This window comes from Chlorocebus sabaeus, chromosome 2 (genome assembly GCF_047675955.1).
Source record: "Chlorocebus sabaeus isolate Y175 chromosome 2, mChlSab1.0.hap1, whole genome shotgun sequence".
NCBI lineage: Eukaryota > Metazoa > Chordata > Mammalia > Primates > Cercopithecidae > Chlorocebus > Chlorocebus sabaeus.
In genome coordinates this window covers 68931159-68951556 of record NC_132905.1, presented here as the reverse complement: position 1 = coordinate 68951556, position 20398 = coordinate 68931159, and the positions used below count along the sequence as shown (strand labels likewise).

The following is a 20398-nucleotide window of genomic DNA, read 5'->3' as shown; positions in this document are numbered from 1 at the left end:
GCAGAATCTTGCAAGGTGGCAGCACCTTGTGGGCTGGTCCTCTGTAAACCAAGAGCTTCCCAGACTAAGGGGTCTCTGGCTCAAGCTTCCCAGACTCCCAAGGGATATGTGTAGAGCAGACTTTCAGGACAAAGTCTGCACAGTGACAGCAGACCTTTCCCTCGCTGAAGGGCAGTTGCAGGGGAAGGCACAGTTGAATCAGAGTTGGCTGAGGAAACTTGGAGCTGGGTGAATTAGGTGATCAGCAAATTGACAACTGTCTCATGACATCAACCCCTGTGTCCCACACGCACCACAAATCAGGGACGTCCATGGTCAAGACAGCCCCTTGTTGCTCTACTCTTCAGGGCACAATTCCTTTAAAAACATGGGCTTGGAGTCAAAAGATCTGATCGGAATATCACCCCTGCCACCATGTGCCATTGGTCGCATTCCTGACCCCAGCCTCTTCAAGTATGCAAAATGGGCACAGTAACTTACTTTATTAATAAAACAAGGATAATCACCTACTTCATAAGATTGTTGGGGAATTTAATGAAATAATAGAAAATATAAACTCATCCCATTGCCTAGGACGATGTATATATTGTCAGTACTTCAGTGCGTGAGGTTTCCTTCCTCTTTGCTAGACATGTTAATGTTATTTTTATTCATCCTTGGTCAAGGTTTATTCTGATACCTAATGCTTCTGAGCTGAGTGCCATTCATGGTCCTAAACTGATATATATGGTTATATATGTCATATTACATATAGGTTATCTCTTGCACATTAAATGTTGATTTTACCACTTAATTCTCAAAGTGTTTGGGAAGAAGGGATCACCCATGTTTATTATCTTAGGAATGATGTAAATTTATATACACACACTACATAGCCCAAAAAATCTCAAGTTAATTTTTTTCCCCAAAAAATGTTCCATTAAATGATGCAGTTTCTTTGTCCATTCCTGCTGCCACAACAAAATACCACAGACTGGGTAACTTATAAACAATAGAAATTTATTTCTCACAGTTCTGCAGGCTGGGAAGTCCAAGATCAAGGCACCAGCAGATTCGGTGTCTGGTGAGCACCAGTGTGCTCTGCCTTCTAGATGGTGGAAGGCAAAGGGCAAGGATGTTAACAGCTCCCTTGCTGCTCTCTTCTAAGGTCACCAATGGCATTCAGGAAGGCTCTGCCCTCATTATTTAATCACTTCCGAAAGCCTCTACCTCTGAGTCCTATCATATTGACAGTTACGTTTCATATGAATTCTGATACTCACATTCACTGATCAAATGCAGGCATCTCTGCTAAGCCCTGGGGTATAAAGATAAGAGCAGATCACGCCCCTCCGGGAGCTAGCAACAGACCTCAATTAAGGATCTGGTTTTACAGTAAGCAGGGTCAGGTCCCTCCTGAGGCAAGTGTGAATGCAAACTCCACTTACTGTTTAGCTTCTTTTCTCACACATGCCCACAACACGGGCATCTGGTTACACATTTGTCCTCTCCCTTCGGCCAGTTGTGTGGCAGCCTTCAGTGTGACTTACCGAGTGTGGAAAGTCTGCCTGCTGCACTGCTACTCTCACAGGTGCCTGTGATGCCACCAATACAGGTTTTTTTTTTGGGGGGGGGGGTTTTGAGGTGGAGTCACACTTTGTCATTGCCCCGGCTGGAAAGCAGTGGTGCAATCTCAGCTCACTGCAACCTCCGCCTCCTGGGTTCAAGCAATTCTCCTGCCTCAGCCTCCCAAGTAGCTGCGATTACAGGTACCTGCCACCACACTCGGCTAATTTTTGTATCAATACAGGCTTACATGGTTCCCCTCTAGAATGCAGAGATTCCTGAGGCGGTGCCAGACTAGGTCCCTAAACTCACAGCATGAAGTGCTTTTGGGAATTCTTTCTTCCTGTTGGGAGAAAGTGAGAAGATAAAACCAGAAGTTGCCCAGATGTGAAAGGATAGGAAAAGCCCCAGTGGAGTGGCATACTGCTATGCCACCACCTTACCTGCTTGCTTCTGTGTTTAATCTTTGAAAAAAATTTGCATTGTAAGGTTTGAGAGGCACTGGACTTCTGGAACTGCAAGCCGCCATTTTTTTCGGTTGTTGCTTTGATTTGCTTTTGTCTTTTAATTTACTTATTAGAAGTTAAACCATTTTCTTCATATATTCCATGAGTCTAATCCAATTATTGACCTCCATGGGCTTAGCTCCTCATGCAGTGAAGGAATATAGGCATGCTGTCAACAACCCCAACCCCAAAAGAGAAATAACCAATTGCAGCTGAGTGCAGTGACTCACACCTGTAATCCGAGCACTTTGGGAGGCCAAGGTGGGCAGGTCACCTGAGGTCAGGAGTTCAAGACGAGCCTGGCCAACATGGCAAAACCCCATCTTTACAAAAATACAAAAAAAAAAAAAGTAGCTGGGTGTGGTGGTGCGCACCTGTATTCTCAGCCTACTTGGGAGGCTGGGGCAGGAGAATTGCTTGAGCCTGGGTGCAGAGGTTGCAGTGAGCCACGATAGCGCCACTGCACTCCAGCCTGGATGACAAGAGTGAAACTCTGTCTCAAAAAATAATAATAATAATATTTAAAAGACTGTTTTATCTTATTTATTTATTTATTTATTTATTTCTGAGACAGAGTCTCGCTCTGTCACCCAGACTGGAGTGCAGTGTGGCATGATCCTGGCTCACTGCAACTTCCACCTCCCAAGTTCAAGCAATTCTCGTACGCCACCATGCCCAGATAATTTTTTGCATCTTTAGTAGAGATGGGGTTTTGCCATGGTGGCAAGGCTGGTCTCAAACTCCTCGTCTGTCTCCCAAAGTGCTGTGATTACAGGCATGAGCCAACACACCCGGCCTGCTTTATCTTTTTTAAAACAGAAGTGATGGCTTGTGTGGCATTTAAGCTAGAGAATTCAGGAACTGAGATGGTTTGTGGGCATCACCGTCAGTCCTTGATGCACCCTTGAGTGGCCTCAGGGTCCCTGAACTGAGAGGAGTACCTGCTACCTGCTCCTTCCTATTTTAAGTCTAAAACAGCTAGTATAACTGGTAAATGTGAAAAAGAAAAAAAAAAAAAAAAAGTGGTGTCCTTTCACTGCTTAGTCATGTTCTTATTTTTGTCTCCATTACTAGTTTCAACTAACTCCTCAGTATGACTTTGAGGTCCTCAGAAACCTGGAGCCATGGACAACTTATTGTGTTCAAGTTCAAGGGTTTCTTCCTGATCGGAACAAAACTGGGGAATGGAGTGAGCCTGTCTGTGAGAAAACAACCAGTGACGGTGAGTCCTGAGATGCGCCTCCGCTAAGCATCCTAAACAGCTTTGTAGACACCTGCCCTAGACATGATTGCATCCAACTCAAACTCCAGCTCAGTTCAGAAATCTGTCACCCTGACATTGTCTCTCAGCCCTGACTCATCAGCTTCATGCTGGGAAGGAGACCACGCCCGCTTCTGAGGCAGCTCATCCACTCTTAGATCAAAAGAGTTGCTAGAAACCTTTTCTGTCCAGTGGAGCGAGGTCTGCCTCCATGAGCCCGCCTTGGCAGTACTTATTCTGCCATCCCGGGCTCCCTAAAGCAAGGCCCATCAGTCCTCCCAAGACCACCAACTGAGCTCGAGCCCTGTCACATACCCCAGAGGTCTCTCCTTCCCAGGAGGCACATCTCCAGCCCCTGCTGACACGTGATGGGAAGCAAGTGTCAGGAAATCTGACCGCCGTCCTCAGCCAGTGCTGCCTGATTCAGGGCCCCTTGTATGCAGGGAACCAGGACATCAACACAGTCCTTCACACCATATGGACCACTTCTAGTTTGGGGGAAGGAACGGGAGAAGGAAAAAGAGAAGGTTCCCATGGGCCTAAACACAGAATATTTATGTGCAGACACATTGCAGTTGCATGTTGGTGAAAACTGTGGCCCAGGTGTCTGCATACAAACAGCAGGCCTTCTTATAATTTAAAGATGTTGGTGAAGGGTTCGGCAAGCTCAGACAATGGAAGGATGAAACATGGCATGCAGCATGCAGTTTGATAGAAAAACATGTCTGCTGGACGTGGTGGCTCACGCCTGTAATCCCAACACTTTGAGAGGCCGAGGCAGGCGGATCATCTGAGGTCAGGAGTTCGAAACCAGCCTGGCCAACATGGCAAAACCCCGTCTCTACTAAAAATGCAAAAATTAGCTGGGTGTGGTGGCATACACCTGTAATCCCAGCTACTTGGGAGGCTGAGGCAGGAAAATTGTTTGAATCCAGGAAGCGGAGGCTGCAGTGAGCTGAGATCATGCCACTGCACTCCAGCCTAAGCAACAAGAGTGAGACCCTGCCTCAAAAAAAAAAAAAAAAAAAAAAAATTCAAATACCTTGCAAATACCAATAATCACCCATGAACTGACAAAATCCAAACATTTTACAAAACAAAAGGAAAAATATAAGCCATTGAAAACCTGCTTTCATCAAACACCATTTTCATTTTTTCTTAAAACACACCCCATTTAAATCCCACAAGTTTTCAATGAGAGCGTTAGAAGGATCTTCTCCCATTTTACAAACTAGAACATGAGGTTCGGAGAGTGATATAGTTTGGATGTTGCCCTCATCCAGATCTCATGTTGAAATGTAATCCCCAGTGCTGGAGGTGGCGCCTGGTGGGAGGTGATTGGATCATGGGGGCCTATTTCTCATGAATGGCTTAGCACCATCCTCTTGGTGCTGTCCTCATGATAGTGAGTGACTTCCTGTGAGATCTGGTGGTTTAAAAGTATGTGCCATCTTGCTGTCTCTTGCCCCCACTTAGCTTTCCACCGTGATTGGGAACTTCCAGAGGCTTCCCCAGAAACAGATACTGCTATGCTTCCTGTACAGCCTGCAGAGTCATGAGCTAATTAAACCTCTTTTCTTTATAAATTACCCAGTTTTAGTTATTTGTTTGTTTATTTGTTTTTTGGATGGAGTCTCAGTCTGTTGACTAGGCTGGAGTGCAGTGGCACGATCTTGGCACAACTTCTGCCTCCTGGGTTCAAGCAATTCTACTGCCTCAGCCTCCTGAGTAGCTGGGATTATAGGCGCCCACCACTATGCCCAGCTAATTTTTGTATTTTTAGTTGGGAATGGGTTTTCCCCATGTTGGCCAGGCTGGTCTCGAACTCCTGACCTCAAGTGATCCTCCCACTTCAGCCTCCCAAAATGCTGGGGTTATAGGCATGAGCCACCATGCCCAGTCATCCAGTTTTAGTTATTTCTTTATAGAAGTGCAAAAACAGCCTGAAACAGGGAGGTTAAGTAACTTGCCCAAATGCTAGTAAATGAAAAGGATAAACCAGAACACAGGCTCATCTAAGCCCAGGTTATGTCCCCTGTAACTTAGTACCTATAGATTAATTCCAGAGGTGAACTGAGGCTCCGTGTCTCTGGATAAAGCAGAAAGGAGTAGTCTGCCTCATGGCATGGTCGGATGGATCTGAAACAAGTTAGAGAACTTTACACAGAGGGTGTAGATTGGTAGATGCTCCCACAGTTCACAACCTGTGCAGAGCAGGGTCCTCTCTCCTTCCCCTTCTGGAACTCTCCATCTGGGGTGAGGAACAAAAGCATTCCTCGAATCATGTCACCGTCACCCAGATGTGTCCTTGTCTAAGATGCTAAGATGCCCCAGTCTGAGACACCAGGAGACCCAAGCACTGCCTCAGAGGTTCATTACTCAAAATAATATGACAGGGCAGGGCCCACAGATCCCTGTTTGAATGAGTCTCCGGGCGCCAAATGAGAGAACTACTGAACTATTAATGGAAGGATGGATGGATGAGTAGGAACATGGAACTTTCGCAAGACCCGGGATGTCAAATCCCCAGCAGACTTCACGTGTTCAGCTGTGGTGTGGACTGGGGCTGCCGTATAGCCCTGTGATCACCAAGGGCAGACTCACATGTTTGAGTTGAACATGCTGGAAGTGTGGGCCAGAAGGCACCGCTTCTGAACGTTTAAGGAGTGTCCACTGCGAGCCACGCACTGTGACAAGCACCACGTGGTGCCGGCAGATGACTGCACTTGCTGTAGCTCCAGGGTCATTGCTCTTTCAGGGCTCTTTGATGCCTGTGTCCCTTTAAAATGACATGCTCTTCACAGGCAGTGTTTGTTCTCTTGGCCCCTCTCAGAGCCAAATGCTCTGCTCATGAGGGCGGTGCTGGTTGGCAGGGGATGGGCACACAGAGATCAGGTGGCCGGGGCATCTGGAGGAGGGACCTGGGGCCGAACAAGGGGAGCTGGGACCACGAGCAACCCAGGTGACATCCTGGACTCTGTCAAAGATAAGCAAAGCAGGATGCTGGTGAAAGCGGTCAAAACATTTTATCCCGTAATGACTGGAGTAGGGAAAAGGGCCGAGTTCCATTTACTCAGAGGTGTTTTAAAGGGAGAACGAGGTCCAGGCGTGGTGGCTTATGCCTGTAATCCCAGCACTTTGGGAGGCTAAGGCAAGAGGATTGCTTGAGCCCAGGAGTTCAAGACCAGCCTGGCCAACATAGTGGAACCCCCATCTCTATAAAATATTTTAAAAATTAGCTGGGCATGGTGACACATATCTGTAGTCCCAGCTACCCAGGAGGCTGAGGTGGGAGGATCACTTGAGCCCTGGAGGTCAAGGCTGCAGTGAGCCATGTTCGCACTACTGCACTCCAACCTGGACGACAGAACAAGACTCTATCTCAAAAATGAAAATAAATAAAAGGAGAATGAGGGAGTAGAAGGAAAGAGTGCGTGGGGGAGTTGAGCATAATCAGGGAAGTGAAAAAACTTTTAAATCAGCTGAGGGGCTGGGTCAGTGCGGTGAGGCCCTGTGTGTGTGTGAACCGAGGCTAGGTTTATCAAGGCTGGGCTTCTACCCTCCCACAGAGACAGGGAGACAGAGGCCCTGTCCTTCCTGCTGATTTCAAAAGAATGGCTCTCGGATCGTTGAGAAAAACATCCCCGGGTTGTGGGACATATGTATAAGTCTCAAAGGGACAGAGGAAGGATTCACCACTGTAAGCCCTTTTGAATAAATGCTCTCTGAAAGAGAGGTCAAGGCCTCTCCTCGGGAGCTGGGAAGAACAAATGGTCAGTTCCTTAGGCAGCCTTGGATTTTTCCAGACAGGAATTCAAGGGGGTTGGATCATCCCAGGTGTGTGGCCTTGGCCTGCTGAAAGCTATGCTGGGGTTTGGCCAAGTCTCTTAGTGCAGGGGTTCGTTTGCTTGTTTTGGCTTTGCTTTTGGTTTTTGAGGCAGGGTTTCACTCTGTCGCCCCGGTTGGAATGCAGTGGTACAATCATAGCTCACTGTCACAGCCTCGACCTCCCGGGCTCAAGCGACCCTCCCACCGAAGCCTTTCAAATCGCTGGGACTACAGGTGTGTGCCGTCATACCCAGCTAATTTTTTAAAAACTTATTTTGTTGTAGAGAAGCGGTCTCACTATGTTGCCCAGACTGGTCTCAAACTCCTGGGCTCAAGTGATCCTCCCGCCTCGGCCTCCCAGAGTCCTGGGATTACAGGTAGGAGCCACCACACCTGGCCTAGAGCAGGGGTTCGGATAGAGTTGTTCATTCAGAGAGTTTCTGTCTTTCTCAATATAGAATGAGATGGAGCCTGTGTTTAACTCAGGCTCACGTGTCCAGGGGAGTCTCACTTGCTCCGTCAAGGCAGAAGTAGTATATCCAGAGGCCCGTTGCTACACTGCCAGTAGGTACAGTGGATCAGAATTCTTGCTTGTTATTCTTTGGATGTATATCAGCAATAATTCCAGACACTAAACTTTGGAGAAGATAGGAAAAGGGTGAAACTCTTCGAAAACCTCTGGGTCCTCTAACCAGTTGCTGTGTTTCTGAGACATCTCCCAAGATGAACATACAGGCTCTGTTTTCAGGGATTGTGATGGTTAAAATGCTCTTGGGATCACCGTGACCCAACCTGTGACAAGAATGTAACATGCCCATTATCCCTGGCAGAAACGGTCCCCTCCTGGATGGTGGCCATCATCCTCATGGCCTCGGTCTTCGTGGTCTGCCTGGCACTCCTTGGCTGCTTCGCCTTGCTGTGGTGCATTTATAAGAAGACAAAGTACACCTTCTCCCCTGGGAATTCTCTTCCACAGCACCTGAAAGAGGTAGGTAGGGTGGAGAGAGATGCAGATTCAAAAACCTTGATTGGAAAGAGCTTTCCTTTCAAGTTAGGGCTGCCCAATTCCAGACATGTTTTCCAGGAGAAAACACACACACACACACACACACACACACGTCTTTGTGTGCTTGTCCATTCTCTTTTAACCATTTCAGGGAAGTCTGAAGTCAAGGAACAGCCCCGAGGAAAGGGGCGCAGCTTTGTCCAGTAGCCCTCCCTACACCCTAGGGTGTCGCTCCTTCTCCAGCCTTCCCTGCCCAAAGCCCCAGGTCCCTGGGGAGCAAAGGTGATGGTTCTAGGGCAGGAGAGGAAAAAGCAGCGCCTAGTGTGGAAAAAAGAGAAAACTCGAGGCTAAATGCCAGCAAATCGCCAGAGGGAGAGAATGGGAGGAAGGAAAGGCACATTTCCAGTTTTAGAATATGCAAGAGTGATTGAAATTCTGGGTAGTGTTTCCTGGTCTTTAAGAAGGCTATTTTTAAAAGGGTTAGGAGAAGAAACAATGCAACTGACTAATGATAACAGGACTGAAGAAGCCCTAAGAAATGAAACTCTGGATAGTCACTGACACTTGAAAATGAAAAGATGCCAAGCCCAGACCAAAAGGAACTCTCTTTGGTCCCATTTCCCAGGAAGCAGACTCTGAGATAGAGATTTGCTTTCAAAAGGCTGAATGGGGAACATCCTTGGGAATAATATGCTAAGGGAATGAAGGTAGCCAGATGAGGCAGAGAGAGGTTGAGCTGTCACACAGCCACAACAGAGGCCTCAGCCAATCCCATGTGACCTCTCGAGTGGGGGTGGCCCCTTAGAGATGTCCTAAGCTGAGGCAAGAGGGATGGGCATGTGAACTCCACAATGGCCATGCCCTGGATGTGGGCTACTCCCAGGAAGGGGCCCTAAGCTAGGGTGAGGGGTGAGACAGCAGCAGACAGGAGCTAGGAGTACGAGTACCTCCTTCCTGAAGGTACCACAGCATCCATTACAGTCACCCCGGGACCACTTGGATAAACTGGAAGCAGCTCCTCCAGGATCTGAGTTGATCTCATTTCCTGGGGAAGTTTACAGGAGGAAGATGAGTGGAATGTACTCCAGCCCCCACTGCTGCTGCTGGTCTCGGGACCACAAAGGAACGCTTGTGGGTTGGCCCGTTCCTCTGCTGGCCCTGAGGGTCCGCTCTCCTCTCCCGGGAGGAGCCTGTGCTGTAGGGGCTGCTGACTTGATTGGGTGTCCCAGCCTTCATCCTGGAGAGGACTGAGCCTCCGGTCCCCAGGCCCATCTCAGGCAATGGCCTGCCCCTGCACTTGTCAACTTGCTGTCAAAATCGGGCAAGGGAGTCCCAGGAAGTGCCCAGTGACTCTGGCGGGTGCCCACTGTGATACAGTGGTGACTTCTCTTCTTGCCTGCCAGTCTCTTGGCCTGAGGAGGTGGCTTAAAGTTTATCGGCCCTTGTTTCGTGCCCTCTGGTAGAAATGCTCCCACTCTGGGAACCTTTTAGACCAGGTGTGGCAAACTTTTTCTTAAAGGGTCAGGTAAAAAATATTTTAGAAGGCCAGGCACAGTGGCTCATGCCTGTAAGCCTAGCACTTTGGGAGGCTGAGGCGGGTGGATCACCTAAGATCAGGAGATGGAGACCATCCTGGCTAACATGGTGAAACCCCATCTCTACTGAAAATACAAAAAATTAGCTGGGCGCAGTGGCGGGCACCTGTAGTCCCAGCTACTCAGGAGGCTGAGGCAGGAGAATCGCGTGAACCAGGGAGGCAGAGCTGGCAGTGAGCCGAGATTGCACCACTGCACTCCAGCCTGGGCAACAGAGCGAGACTCCATCTCAAAAAAAAAAAAAAAAAAAAAAAAATACAAAAATTAGCCAAGCATGGTGGTGCATGCCTATAATCTCAGCTACTCAGGAGACTGAGGCAGGAGAATCGCTTGAACTCGGGAGGTGAAAGTTGCAGTGAACCCTCACACCACTGCACTCCACCCTGAGCAACAGAGCGAGACTCTGTCTCAAAATTTAAAAATTTTTAAAATGTATATATATATTTTAGGTTCTGTTGGCAAGAAATAAAAATCAAAGTTATATATTCACTTATATAACCACTTAAATGTAATCATTGAAAAATCCTCAAGCCATATGAAAACACAAGTGGTAGGCCGGATCTGCCCCATGAGCCTTCATTTGCTAGTCCTGCCCTAGACCCACAGAGCCTCAAACCGCGAGGTCAGGGAGCAGCGGTTTCCCCAGTAGGTCACTGGGCATGAGGGTGAACAGGGCCACTCCTGCCCCCTGCTTGCTTCCGGACCCGGGCGTTCCACCTGCTGGGGGCACAGCATCACGTGATGATTGTCGGTCCTGGGTGCGTGCCAGGTGCTGGAGGACAACGCTGCACTCTCAGCAGGTGTCACCTCGAAGCTGGCGCCTCCCCTGCCCTTTCAACAGGCCACTCCGTTCTTCTTCCAGGCTGGCAGCTGCTGGGTGGTGCAGGGTGTGATACGACCGGGGGGTCCCGCGTTCACTGTCAGTGGGCCCATTGGTCTGGCACCATGTGATACGGCCTCTCTATTAGTTTGTCAGGGCTGCTGTAGCAAAGTAGCACTCGTTGTGCAGTTAAACAACGGGAATTGATTATTTCACAGTTCTCGAGGCCAGACATCCAAAGTCAAGGTGTCACTAGGGTGGGTTCCTCGGAGGCTGTGAGGGAGGATCTGTCCCAGGCCTCTCCCCTAACTTCTCAGGGTTGCTGGCGATCTTTGGCGTTCCTTGGCTTCTGGAGGCACCACCCAGTCTCTGCCTTGATCGTCACACGGACTTCTCCCTATGTGAGTGTCTGTGTCCACATTGCCCCCTCTTTATACAGACACCAGTCACGGGGGAGGCTCACCCTACTCCACTGTAGCCTCATTCTAACTTAACTGATCCCCTCTGCAGCAACCCTATCTCCAAATACAGTCACATTCTGAGGTAGAGGGATTAGGACATACGAACTTCTTTTTTTTTTTTTTTTTTTTTTGGAGACAGAGTCTCACAATGGAGTGGCATGATTTCGGCTCACTGCAATCTCTGCCTCCTGGGTTCAAGTGATTCTCCTGCCTCAGCCTCCCAAGTAGCTGGGATTACAGGCACCCACCACCACGCCCAGTGAATTTTTGTGTTTTTAGTAGAGACAGGGTTTCACCATATTGGCCAGGCTGGTCTCAAAGTCCTGATCTCAAGTGATCTGTCCGCCCTGGCCTCCCAAAGTGCTGGGATTACAGGTGTGAGCCACCGCGCCTGGCCCAGGGGATATGAATTTTGTGGGAATAGAATTCAACCCCTAACAGGATCCTCTACCAGGAGAGCAAACACCTGTGAGACCATAGTGGTCCTGACAGGCCCTGCAGGACACGAACAGCAAATCACTCCTAAACTAAAGGTCAGCTCCAGCCAGGATGCACCACGGCCCCTTCCAGAGTGGTGCGAGAGAGTCGGTGTCATCAGCTTGCTACCAGGTGGCTGGTTGGTCTCCTCGGGGGATGCCTTCATATCGGGGCTCAGCATTGATCTCTGTCGCAGGCAGGTTGGACATTCTGCAGCAGTGGTGGCTACCCAGCCACGGGAGTGGGAGCCCCTTCTCTCAGGCCCACGCGCAGCCTCCATCCCTTCCGCCTCGGCTGCTGTGTTCATGAGCCCTGTGCCACGGACAGGTGACCAGTGGCAGAGGCTGGCTGACATCCACTGGCTGTGTCATCATGTCTCCCTGGCCGTCCGCTGTCTAGGACACATGCTTTCAGTGGGAGTTAATATGGGACGCAGAAATCCCCACGCTCCAGCTACTCCCTCAGGTCCATCCTTCTTCCCAGACGTCCTTGTCCCTAACTTTCCAGTCTTCCTTCCCCAGAGCCCCTGACCACCAGCCTCATCACTAACCCCTGCCTGGGATCCCACAGCTGGCCTGATCTTGGGCTGCTTTTCTTTCCACGTAAAGGGGATGACCAGACCCACGGCCCAAAGCTCCGCCATGGGGAGGCTGTCTCCCTGGTTGGGGCTGAAGTGCAGTAGCGGGCCACTTTCAGTGTGTGCCCACGTACCATGCTAACCTTGCCATGAAACCACGCTGGCCTTTCCTCCTTCTTCAGCTGGGCATAAGTACCCATCCCCCTTTGCAGTCATCACGTGAGCAGACGCAGCCACTGTGCAACAGGGATCGAGGGCACAGGAGTCCCAGCCACCTGCATGTGGCTGACATGCACCCTCTGACCCCATCTCAGGGCCTGCTGGGTCTCAGGCCTCATGATGGTCGCTTCTGGGCAGCACAATCACCTCACGTCCCTGGTCAGAAGCTCTGTCTCTGTCAGGTCCCCATAGCGTCCCAAGAGCTGCTTTTTCAAACAGGGTATAATTATCTGCTGCAGATGGCCCCGCCTGACCCCAGAACTCTCGTATCTATGTTGTGATTTTCCTCCTGGGATTTGCCATAAACTCCACCCAGCATCTTTTCCCACCCCAGACACTTCAAGGATGTGCCAAGTCACACATTCCCCAGGTTGGATTCGCAGGCTGTCCCTGGGGATAACGCACCAGTCCTGAGGTGTGCGTAGGGCTGCAGGCTCCACGGCCCATACCTTCTGCAGGGCACTTTCCTGCCCTGGGCCCCTCAGTGCCGACAGCCTCCTGTGTGTGTGATAAACATATTGGAGCAGTCAGTATTCCTGGGCGTGGAACATGCTGCCTCCAGAACCCTGAGGCCTCCACAGCACAATGCTTCCTTCCTAGTGGAGGGAGGGGCGAGACACAATAATTGATCCTTTCAAGAGGATGTGCTGGCATGCCCCACTGCAAGGGTCCCCTCAAATTTCACGGATGTGGCAGGTCCCTGAATCTCTACAGGGCGAGTTTCTCACCCTCTGCAGTGTGTGTGCCTCACCAATGCCTTGCCACTTCCTGCATGTCTGGTCCTATTAATGTATTGTTGTGATAGCTAATATCAGGCCCTTGTCCCCGCACCACCAGTCAGCTGATGCAGGCTGCCTCTGGGAAGGGCACAGAGCCTTGGCCGAGGCAACTGCCTTCTGGGAAGGGCACAGCCTAGAAAGGGACTCAGTTATGAGCCATTTCAGCCTCCAGTATTCGTGGAGGCTTGGGGAACAAGCACCTCTACCACAAAAGGGATCTGGGCAACACAGCACTGCATCTACCCTCAGTGGAAAGTGGGGCACAGGACCATAGGCAAGTGTTTCAGAGCGACTAGAACCCCCTACAAAGAGTGCCAGGCCAGGTATGGTGGCTCACACCTGTAATCCCAGCATTTTGGGAGTCTGAGGCTGGCAGATCACTTGAGGTCTGAAGTTCAAGACCAGCCTGGCCAACATGGTGAAACCCTGTCTCTACCAAAAATACAAAAATTAGCCACGCCTGTAATTCCAGCTACTCAGAAGGCTGAGGCACAAGAATCGCTTGAACCTGGGAGGCCGAGGTTGCAGTGAGCAGAGATCACGCCACTGCACTCCAGCCTGGGCGACAGAGTGAGACTCGAGCTCAAAAAAAAAAAAAAAAAAAAAAAAAAAAGTGCCATTGAGACTGCAGCACCAGAATGCACTAAGAATCCTCTGTGAGCTGTTAAGAAGCCACAGCTGCAGCAGGAGGAACAAAGAATGAGGGTGGGCCCTTTGCTTGGGTCAAAGGTTTTGTGTTAACTGAGAACCAACAGGAAACAAAATTATTCACCTGCTATTTTTGCTTCTGGCTTCACGATCAAAGAAACTGGTCAGATAGGAAAGAACAGACGGAACGAACTGTAAAGGGGCCTGCTGGCATGAGCTCTCACCTCCAAGGCTAGAAGACTTTGCAGACTTGACCGTGGAGCCAGCCCCTGTAAGAGCTGAGAAATCAGAGAAGAGAGTGGAGGGTGCTGGAGAGGGGTTGGGCAACTACGGAGCAGTTCGGGGTCCTCACATCACATCACGACTTTCTCCAGCTTGATTCATAAAGCATCGAATCTATTAACCAGGACCCAAAGGATCATTTAGAGTTTAGGAAGATTTGCTGGGGATGGAGACTGAGTTAAAAAAGCACTAGGGAGGTTCATCCTACACTCATCTATTGAGCCAGCCACCAGTGTGTGTGTGTGTGTGTGTGTGTGTGTGTGTCCAACCAGGAGACTCAGCTGATACTGCTTCCTTGAGATTCAATACACCTTCCTTTGATCTCTCCTGTCCCCATTATCCCAGGAAAATCCAGAGTAGCTTCCAGCCCATTCTCATTAGTCCACTGGATCCGAAGTTTAGAGAGGTTCCCCTTCCCTCCAGCCTCCTTCTTGGCCCAACAGAGGAGCACCCCACCACCCTCCATCAGCTGCTCAAAACCCACAAGGGAAAATCCCAACAGGTCCACGCCAGGAGGTAGTGCAGCCACCCTCAGGTTCCATTAAGTCATATCAGAAGGCTGAGTGTAGAAATGACACTGAGAGGGGTTCCATCTGGAGGGGAGGGGTTCAAGATGCAAAGGTTTAGAGAAGGTTCTCCATCTAATTATGAAGATTAAGAGCATTGGTGAACCTAGGAAGATGAAGAATGGAGAGTGGGAAACCAGCAGAGATTTCAGGAAACATATAGGGGCATCTTCATTGTTCAAAGCACCAGAGAGACAAAGATTATCAGACTGTGGTCCCTGTCCTTTAGGAGCCCTGGCTACAGGTGACACAAACTGAGAAGAGTTGGTGTCCATTAAAAGTGAGAAGGCAGCTCTGTCTGATAGAACATATTGCAAGCCATGTGTATTTTGGATTTGCTAGTAACCATATTTTTTAAAAGTCCAAAGATTGGGCCAGGCGCAGTGGCTCACGCCTGTAATCCTAGCACTCTGGGAGGCCGAGGCAGGCGGATCATGAAGTCAGGAGATTGAGACCATCCTGGCTAACACTGGGAAACCCCGTCTCTCCTAAAAATACAAAAATTTAGCTGGGTGAGGTGGTGAGTGCCTGTAGTCCCAGCTACTCGGGAGGCTGAGGCAGGAGAATGGCGTGAACCCGGGAGGTGGAGCTTGCAGTGAGCCGAGATCACACCACTGCACAGCAGCCTGGACGATGGAGCGAGACTCCGTCTCAAAAAAAAAAAAAAAAAAAAAAAAAATCCTTGTTTGTATAGCAGTGAGTATCCCCACCTATAGAAAAATAATAATAATAATAAATAATAAATCAAAAGAGGCCAGATGCCGTGGCTTATGCCTGTAATCCCAGCACTTTGGGAGGCTGAGGTGGTGGATCACTTGAGGTCAGGAGTTCGAGACTAGCCTGGCCAACATGGTGAAACCCCCATCTCTACTAAAATATAAAAATTAGCCAGGCATGGTCACGGGCACCTATAATCCCAGTACCGGGGAGGCTGAGGCAGGAGAATCACTTGAACCCAGGAGTTGGAGGTTGCAGTGAGCTGAGATCACACCACTGCACTCCAGCCTGGGTGACAGAGTGAGACTCCATTTCAAAAAAAAAAAAGTCGAAACAAGTGAAATTAACATTAATATTTTATATAAGCCAGTATATCTAAAATAGCATCATTTCAATAAGTCGTCAATGTTTTAAAAAATGATTGAGATATTTTACATTCTATTTTTCATACAGTCTTTGAAATCTGGTATATAATTTCCACTTACAGCAACATATCTACTCAAACTAGCCACAGTTCAGGTGGTCGGTAGTGCTGAAATCCAGGGGCCTGTGGGATGCTGGGGAGCACCAGAGGGCCCCTAACTCAGCCAGAGGACACATGGGAGATTCTGTTTGTTATTCCAAGACACATTTATCCAGGGCCTGTGACGTGCCTGCTTCCTAGAGGTGTGACAGCCTCACCACATCATGATCAGAATAAAAATGTTCCCTCCTGGTTGAAAAGAGGAACTATTAGAAGGTGACATGTGATCACTTAGCAAATGTGTTGCATATTTATTGTCATGTATGTTTTTAATCGTGGCAGAATAGACATAACATAAAATGTATCACCTTAATCCTCTTTAAGAGTACAATTCAGTGGCATTAAGCACATTCATCTGTCTGTGTAGCCATCACCACCATCCGTCTCCAGAACTTTTTTCATCTTTCAAAACCAAAGCTCTCTGCCCATTAAACAGTAACTCCCTCTTCTCCCCACCCAAGGCCCCGGCAGCCACCACCACTCTGTGTGCCTTAATGAAATTGACTAGTCTAGGTCCCTCATATAAGCTGAATTATACAGTATTTGTCTTTTCATGTCTGGCTGATTTCACTTGGCATGTCTTTCTTTTTTTTTTTTTTTTTCCGAGATGAAGTCTCTTTCTGTCACCCAGCCTGGAGTGCAGTGGCGCAATCTCAGCTCACTGCAACCTCCGCCTCCAGGGTTCACACAATTCTCCTGCCTCAGCCTCCCGAATAGCTGGGATTACAGGCCTGTGCCACCACACCGGGCCCTTCACTTGGCATTATGTCTTTAAAGTTCATCCCTGTTTAGCAGGTGTCAGAACTATTCTGTATAAGGCTGAATGACATTCCATTGTGTGTATAGACCATACTTCACTCCTCCATCCATTGGTGGGTGGACACTTGGGCTGCTTCCAGCTTTTCAGCTATTATGAAAATGCCTCTGTGAACAGGATGTACAAATGTCTCTTCAACACCCTGTTTTCAGTTCTTTAGAGTAAATACCTAAGAGTGGAGTTACTAGATCAGATGGTAATTCTATTTTTATTTTTTGAGGAACCATCATACTGTTGTCACTTTCTTTTTTTTTTTTTTTTAGAAGGAATCTTGCTCTGTCGCCCAGGCTGGAGTACAGTGGCACAATCTTGGCTCACTGCAACCTCCACTTCCCAGATTCAAGGGATTCTCCTGCCTCAGCCTCCTGAGTAGCTAGGATTACAGGCGCTTACCACCACGCCCAGCTAATTTTTTTTTTTTTTTTGTATTTTCAGTAGAGATGGGGTTTCACCATGTTGGTTGGCCAGGCTGGTCTCAAACTCCTGACCTCAGGTGATCCGCCCACCTCGGCCTCCCAAAGTGCTGGGATTACAAATGTGAGCCACTGCGCCTTGCCCATCACTTTTTAAAATAGCCTTTTTAGGGGGGTACAGTGGCTCACACCTGTAATCCCAGCACTTTGGGAGGCCGAGGTGGGCGGATCACCTGAGGTCAGGAGTTTGAGACCAGCCTGGTCAACATGATGAAACCCTGTCTCTACTGAAAATGCAAAAAATGGCCAGGCATGGTAGTGCACACCTGTAGTCCCAGCTACCCGGGAGGATGAGGCACAAGAATCGCTTGAACCTGAGAGGCGGAGGTTGCAGTGAGTCAAGATCACGCCACTGCACTCCAGCCTGGGCGACAGAATGAGAATCTGTCTCATATTAAAAAAAAAATAATTAATTAATTAAAATAAAATAGCATTTTTGGCCAGACATGGTGGCTCATACCTATAATCCCAGCACTTTGGGACGCTGAGATGGAAGGATCACTTGAGCCCAGCAGTTGGAGACCAGCCTGGGCAACTTGGTGAGGCCTCATCTCTAATCTCTACAAAAAAAAAAAAAAAAGAATTAGCTGGGCATGGTGGCACATGCCTGTAATCCCAGCTACTCAGAAGTCTTAGGTGGGAAAATCGCTTGAGCCAAGAAGGTCAAGGCTGCAGTGAGCCGTGATCGCACCACTGCACTCCAGCCTGGGTGACCCAGCACGTCCCTGTCTCAAAAAATAAAATAAAACAGGCTGGGTACAGTGGCTCACACCTGTAATCCCAGCACTTCGGGAGGCCGAGGCAGGTGCATTGCCTGAGGTCAGGAGTTCAAGACCAGCCTGGCCAACATGGTGAAATCCCATCTATACTAAAAATACAAAACTCAGCCAGGTGTGGTAGCACATGCCTGTAATCTCAGCTACTTGGAAGGCTGAGGCAGGAGAATTGCTTGAACCTGGGAGGCTGAGGTTGCAGTGAGCTGAGATCGTGCCACTGCACTCCAGCCTGGGTGACAGAGCAAGACTCCATCTCAAAAAAAAAATGAAATAAACATTTAAAAAATAAATAAATAAAATAAATTTTCCAGCCAGGAGTTCTGTGAAAAAATATTTGTAAACCTACAAAAAGAAATGGAGAAAATTGATCATTAATTGTCCTCTTTCCCTCCACAGTTTTTGGGCCATCCTCATCATAACACACTTCTGTTTTTCTCCTTTCCATTCTCGGATGAGAATGATGTTTTCGACAAGCTAAGTGTCATTGCAGAAGACTCTGAGAGCAGCAAGCAGAATCCTGATGACAATTGCAGCCTCGGGACCCCGCCTGGGCAGGGACCCCAGAGCTAGGCTCTGAGAAGGAAACACACTCGGCTGGGCACAGTGACGTGCTCCATCTCACATCTGCCTCAGTGAGGGATCAGGGCGGAAAACGAGGGCCAAGACCTCCTAAGCCAGCCCCACATCTGGAACTCCCAGACCCTGGACTTATCTAAGCAACCAAAGAGCTACATTTTAAAGGTTCGCTTGGCAAAAATACTCCATTTGGGGACTCACTGCCTTATAAAGGCTCTCGCGATGTTTTTAAAAGTTGGCCACTGAGAGTGTAATTTTCAGCCCCTTATATCACTAAAATAGGATCGTTTTAATTGTGAGAAACAGGGCTGAGCGCAGTGGCTCACGCCTGTAATACCAGCACCTTGGGAGGTTGAGGCAGGCGAATCACCTGAGGGCAGGAGTTCAAGACCAGTCTGGCCAACATGGTGAAAGCCTGTCTCTACTAAAAATGCAAAAATTAGCTGGGCGTGATGGCGCATGCCTATAATCCCAGCTACTCAAGTGCCTGAGGCAGGAGAATTGCATGAATCCGCGAGGAGGAGGAGGTCACAGTGAGCCAAGATAGCGGCAATGCACTCCAGCCTGGGTGAAAAAGTGAGGCTCCGTCTCAAAAAAAAAAAAGAAAAAAATTGTGAGAAACAGAAATATTTAAAAATTTTTAAATGAGGAATAAGAATGGAGATGTTGTAACATTCTACCAGATTATGGATAGATTGATCTGAAAATCAACCTCAATTCAAGGGTGGTCAGCTCAATGCTTTCTAGAACACAGACTTTTGGATTCTTTGGGGTACTTTGACTGAATTTATTTTTCTACCTATATATGTTTTATATGCTGCTGGTGCTCCATTAAAGTGTTACTCTGTGTGGCACTGTATGTGTTCATGATACATGATACTACCTGTGTGTAATTGTTAGATACACACAGTGTGAAAAAGGCTCTAGTTTGCCATCTTGATGTCCACTCATTCCACAAGTACTTCGTAGACCCTGCCTGCTGTTGACCAGGCACTGTGCTAGGTACAAGGTCTGAGTCATCTGGGATCTCTCAGTCTGAAGCTTCAAAAACTAGATTTGCAGTCGAGGGCCAGATCTGTTATTTAAAAAAAAAAACAAAAACAAAAAAAACCTAGAAATAAAAAGTATAGTTGTGGAAGTTTGAAAAGCCAGGGGACAGGCTTAACAGCAGGTTAGACACAGCTGAGACTAATTTTGACTTTGAACTGAGCAAAAAAGGGAATCTCCAGGTACAATGGCTCACTTCTGTAATTCCAGCACTTTGGGAGGCTAAAGTGGGAGGATCAGTTGGGCCCAGGAGTTGAGACCATTCCAGGCAACATGGTGAGACCTCTTCTCTATAAGAAGTTTTAAAATTAGGTACGGTGGCATTTGTCTATAGTCCCAGCTCCTCAGGAGGCTGAGGTGGGAGGATAGCTTGAGCCCAGGAGGTCAAGACTACAGTGAGATGTGTTCACCCCATTGCCCTCTGGCCCTGCCTGGGTGATGGAATGAGACCCTGTCTCAAAAAGAAAAAAAGAAAAGAAAAGGAAAGGTATTAGGGTTCTCCAGAGAAACGGAACCAATAGAATGAACATAGAGATTTATTTTAAGGAACTGTGGAGGCTGGCAAGTTCAAAAACTGCAGGGCAGACCAACAGGCTAGAAACCCAGGGAAGAGTGGATGTTTCAGCTTGAGCAAAAGCAGTCTGGAGGCAGAATTAACTCTTCCTCAAGGGACCTCAGGCTTCTGTTCTCTTAAGGCCTTCCTTCAAGTGATAGAAGTGGAACTCACCCACATTATGGAGGGTAATCTGCTTTACTCACAAATCCATGGATTTAAATGTTAATCTCATCTTTAAAAATACCTTCACACCAACATCAAAACTAATGTTTTACCCAATCAATCTAGCTAGGTTGACACATAAAATAACCATCATAGGGAGGGTAGATCTGTGATTGCTTTT

General features: G+C 48.4%; 1 protein-coding gene across 3 annotated transcripts in view; it reads left to right on the top strand.

The window, feature by feature from the left end:
- Window positions 1-20398, top strand: part of IL10RB (interleukin 10 receptor subunit beta) — a 50321-nt gene that overhangs the window by 14200 nt on the left and 15723 nt on the right. For 2 of the 3 annotated variants that reach the window (XM_007964638.3, XM_037990606.2), the window contains 3 exons: window positions 3126-3273; window positions 7971-8128; window positions 18273-19306. In XM_007964638.3, coding sequence (XP_007962829.3) covers window positions 3126-3273; window positions 7971-8128; window positions 18273-18446 — 480 coding nt within the window. In that variant the 3' untranslated portion in view covers window positions 18447-19306. Of the gene's footprint in view, window positions 1-3125; window positions 3274-7970; window positions 8129-18272; window positions 19307-20398 lie in introns of those variants that run through there. The other variant, XM_073009721.1, reaches the window with a different exon arrangement.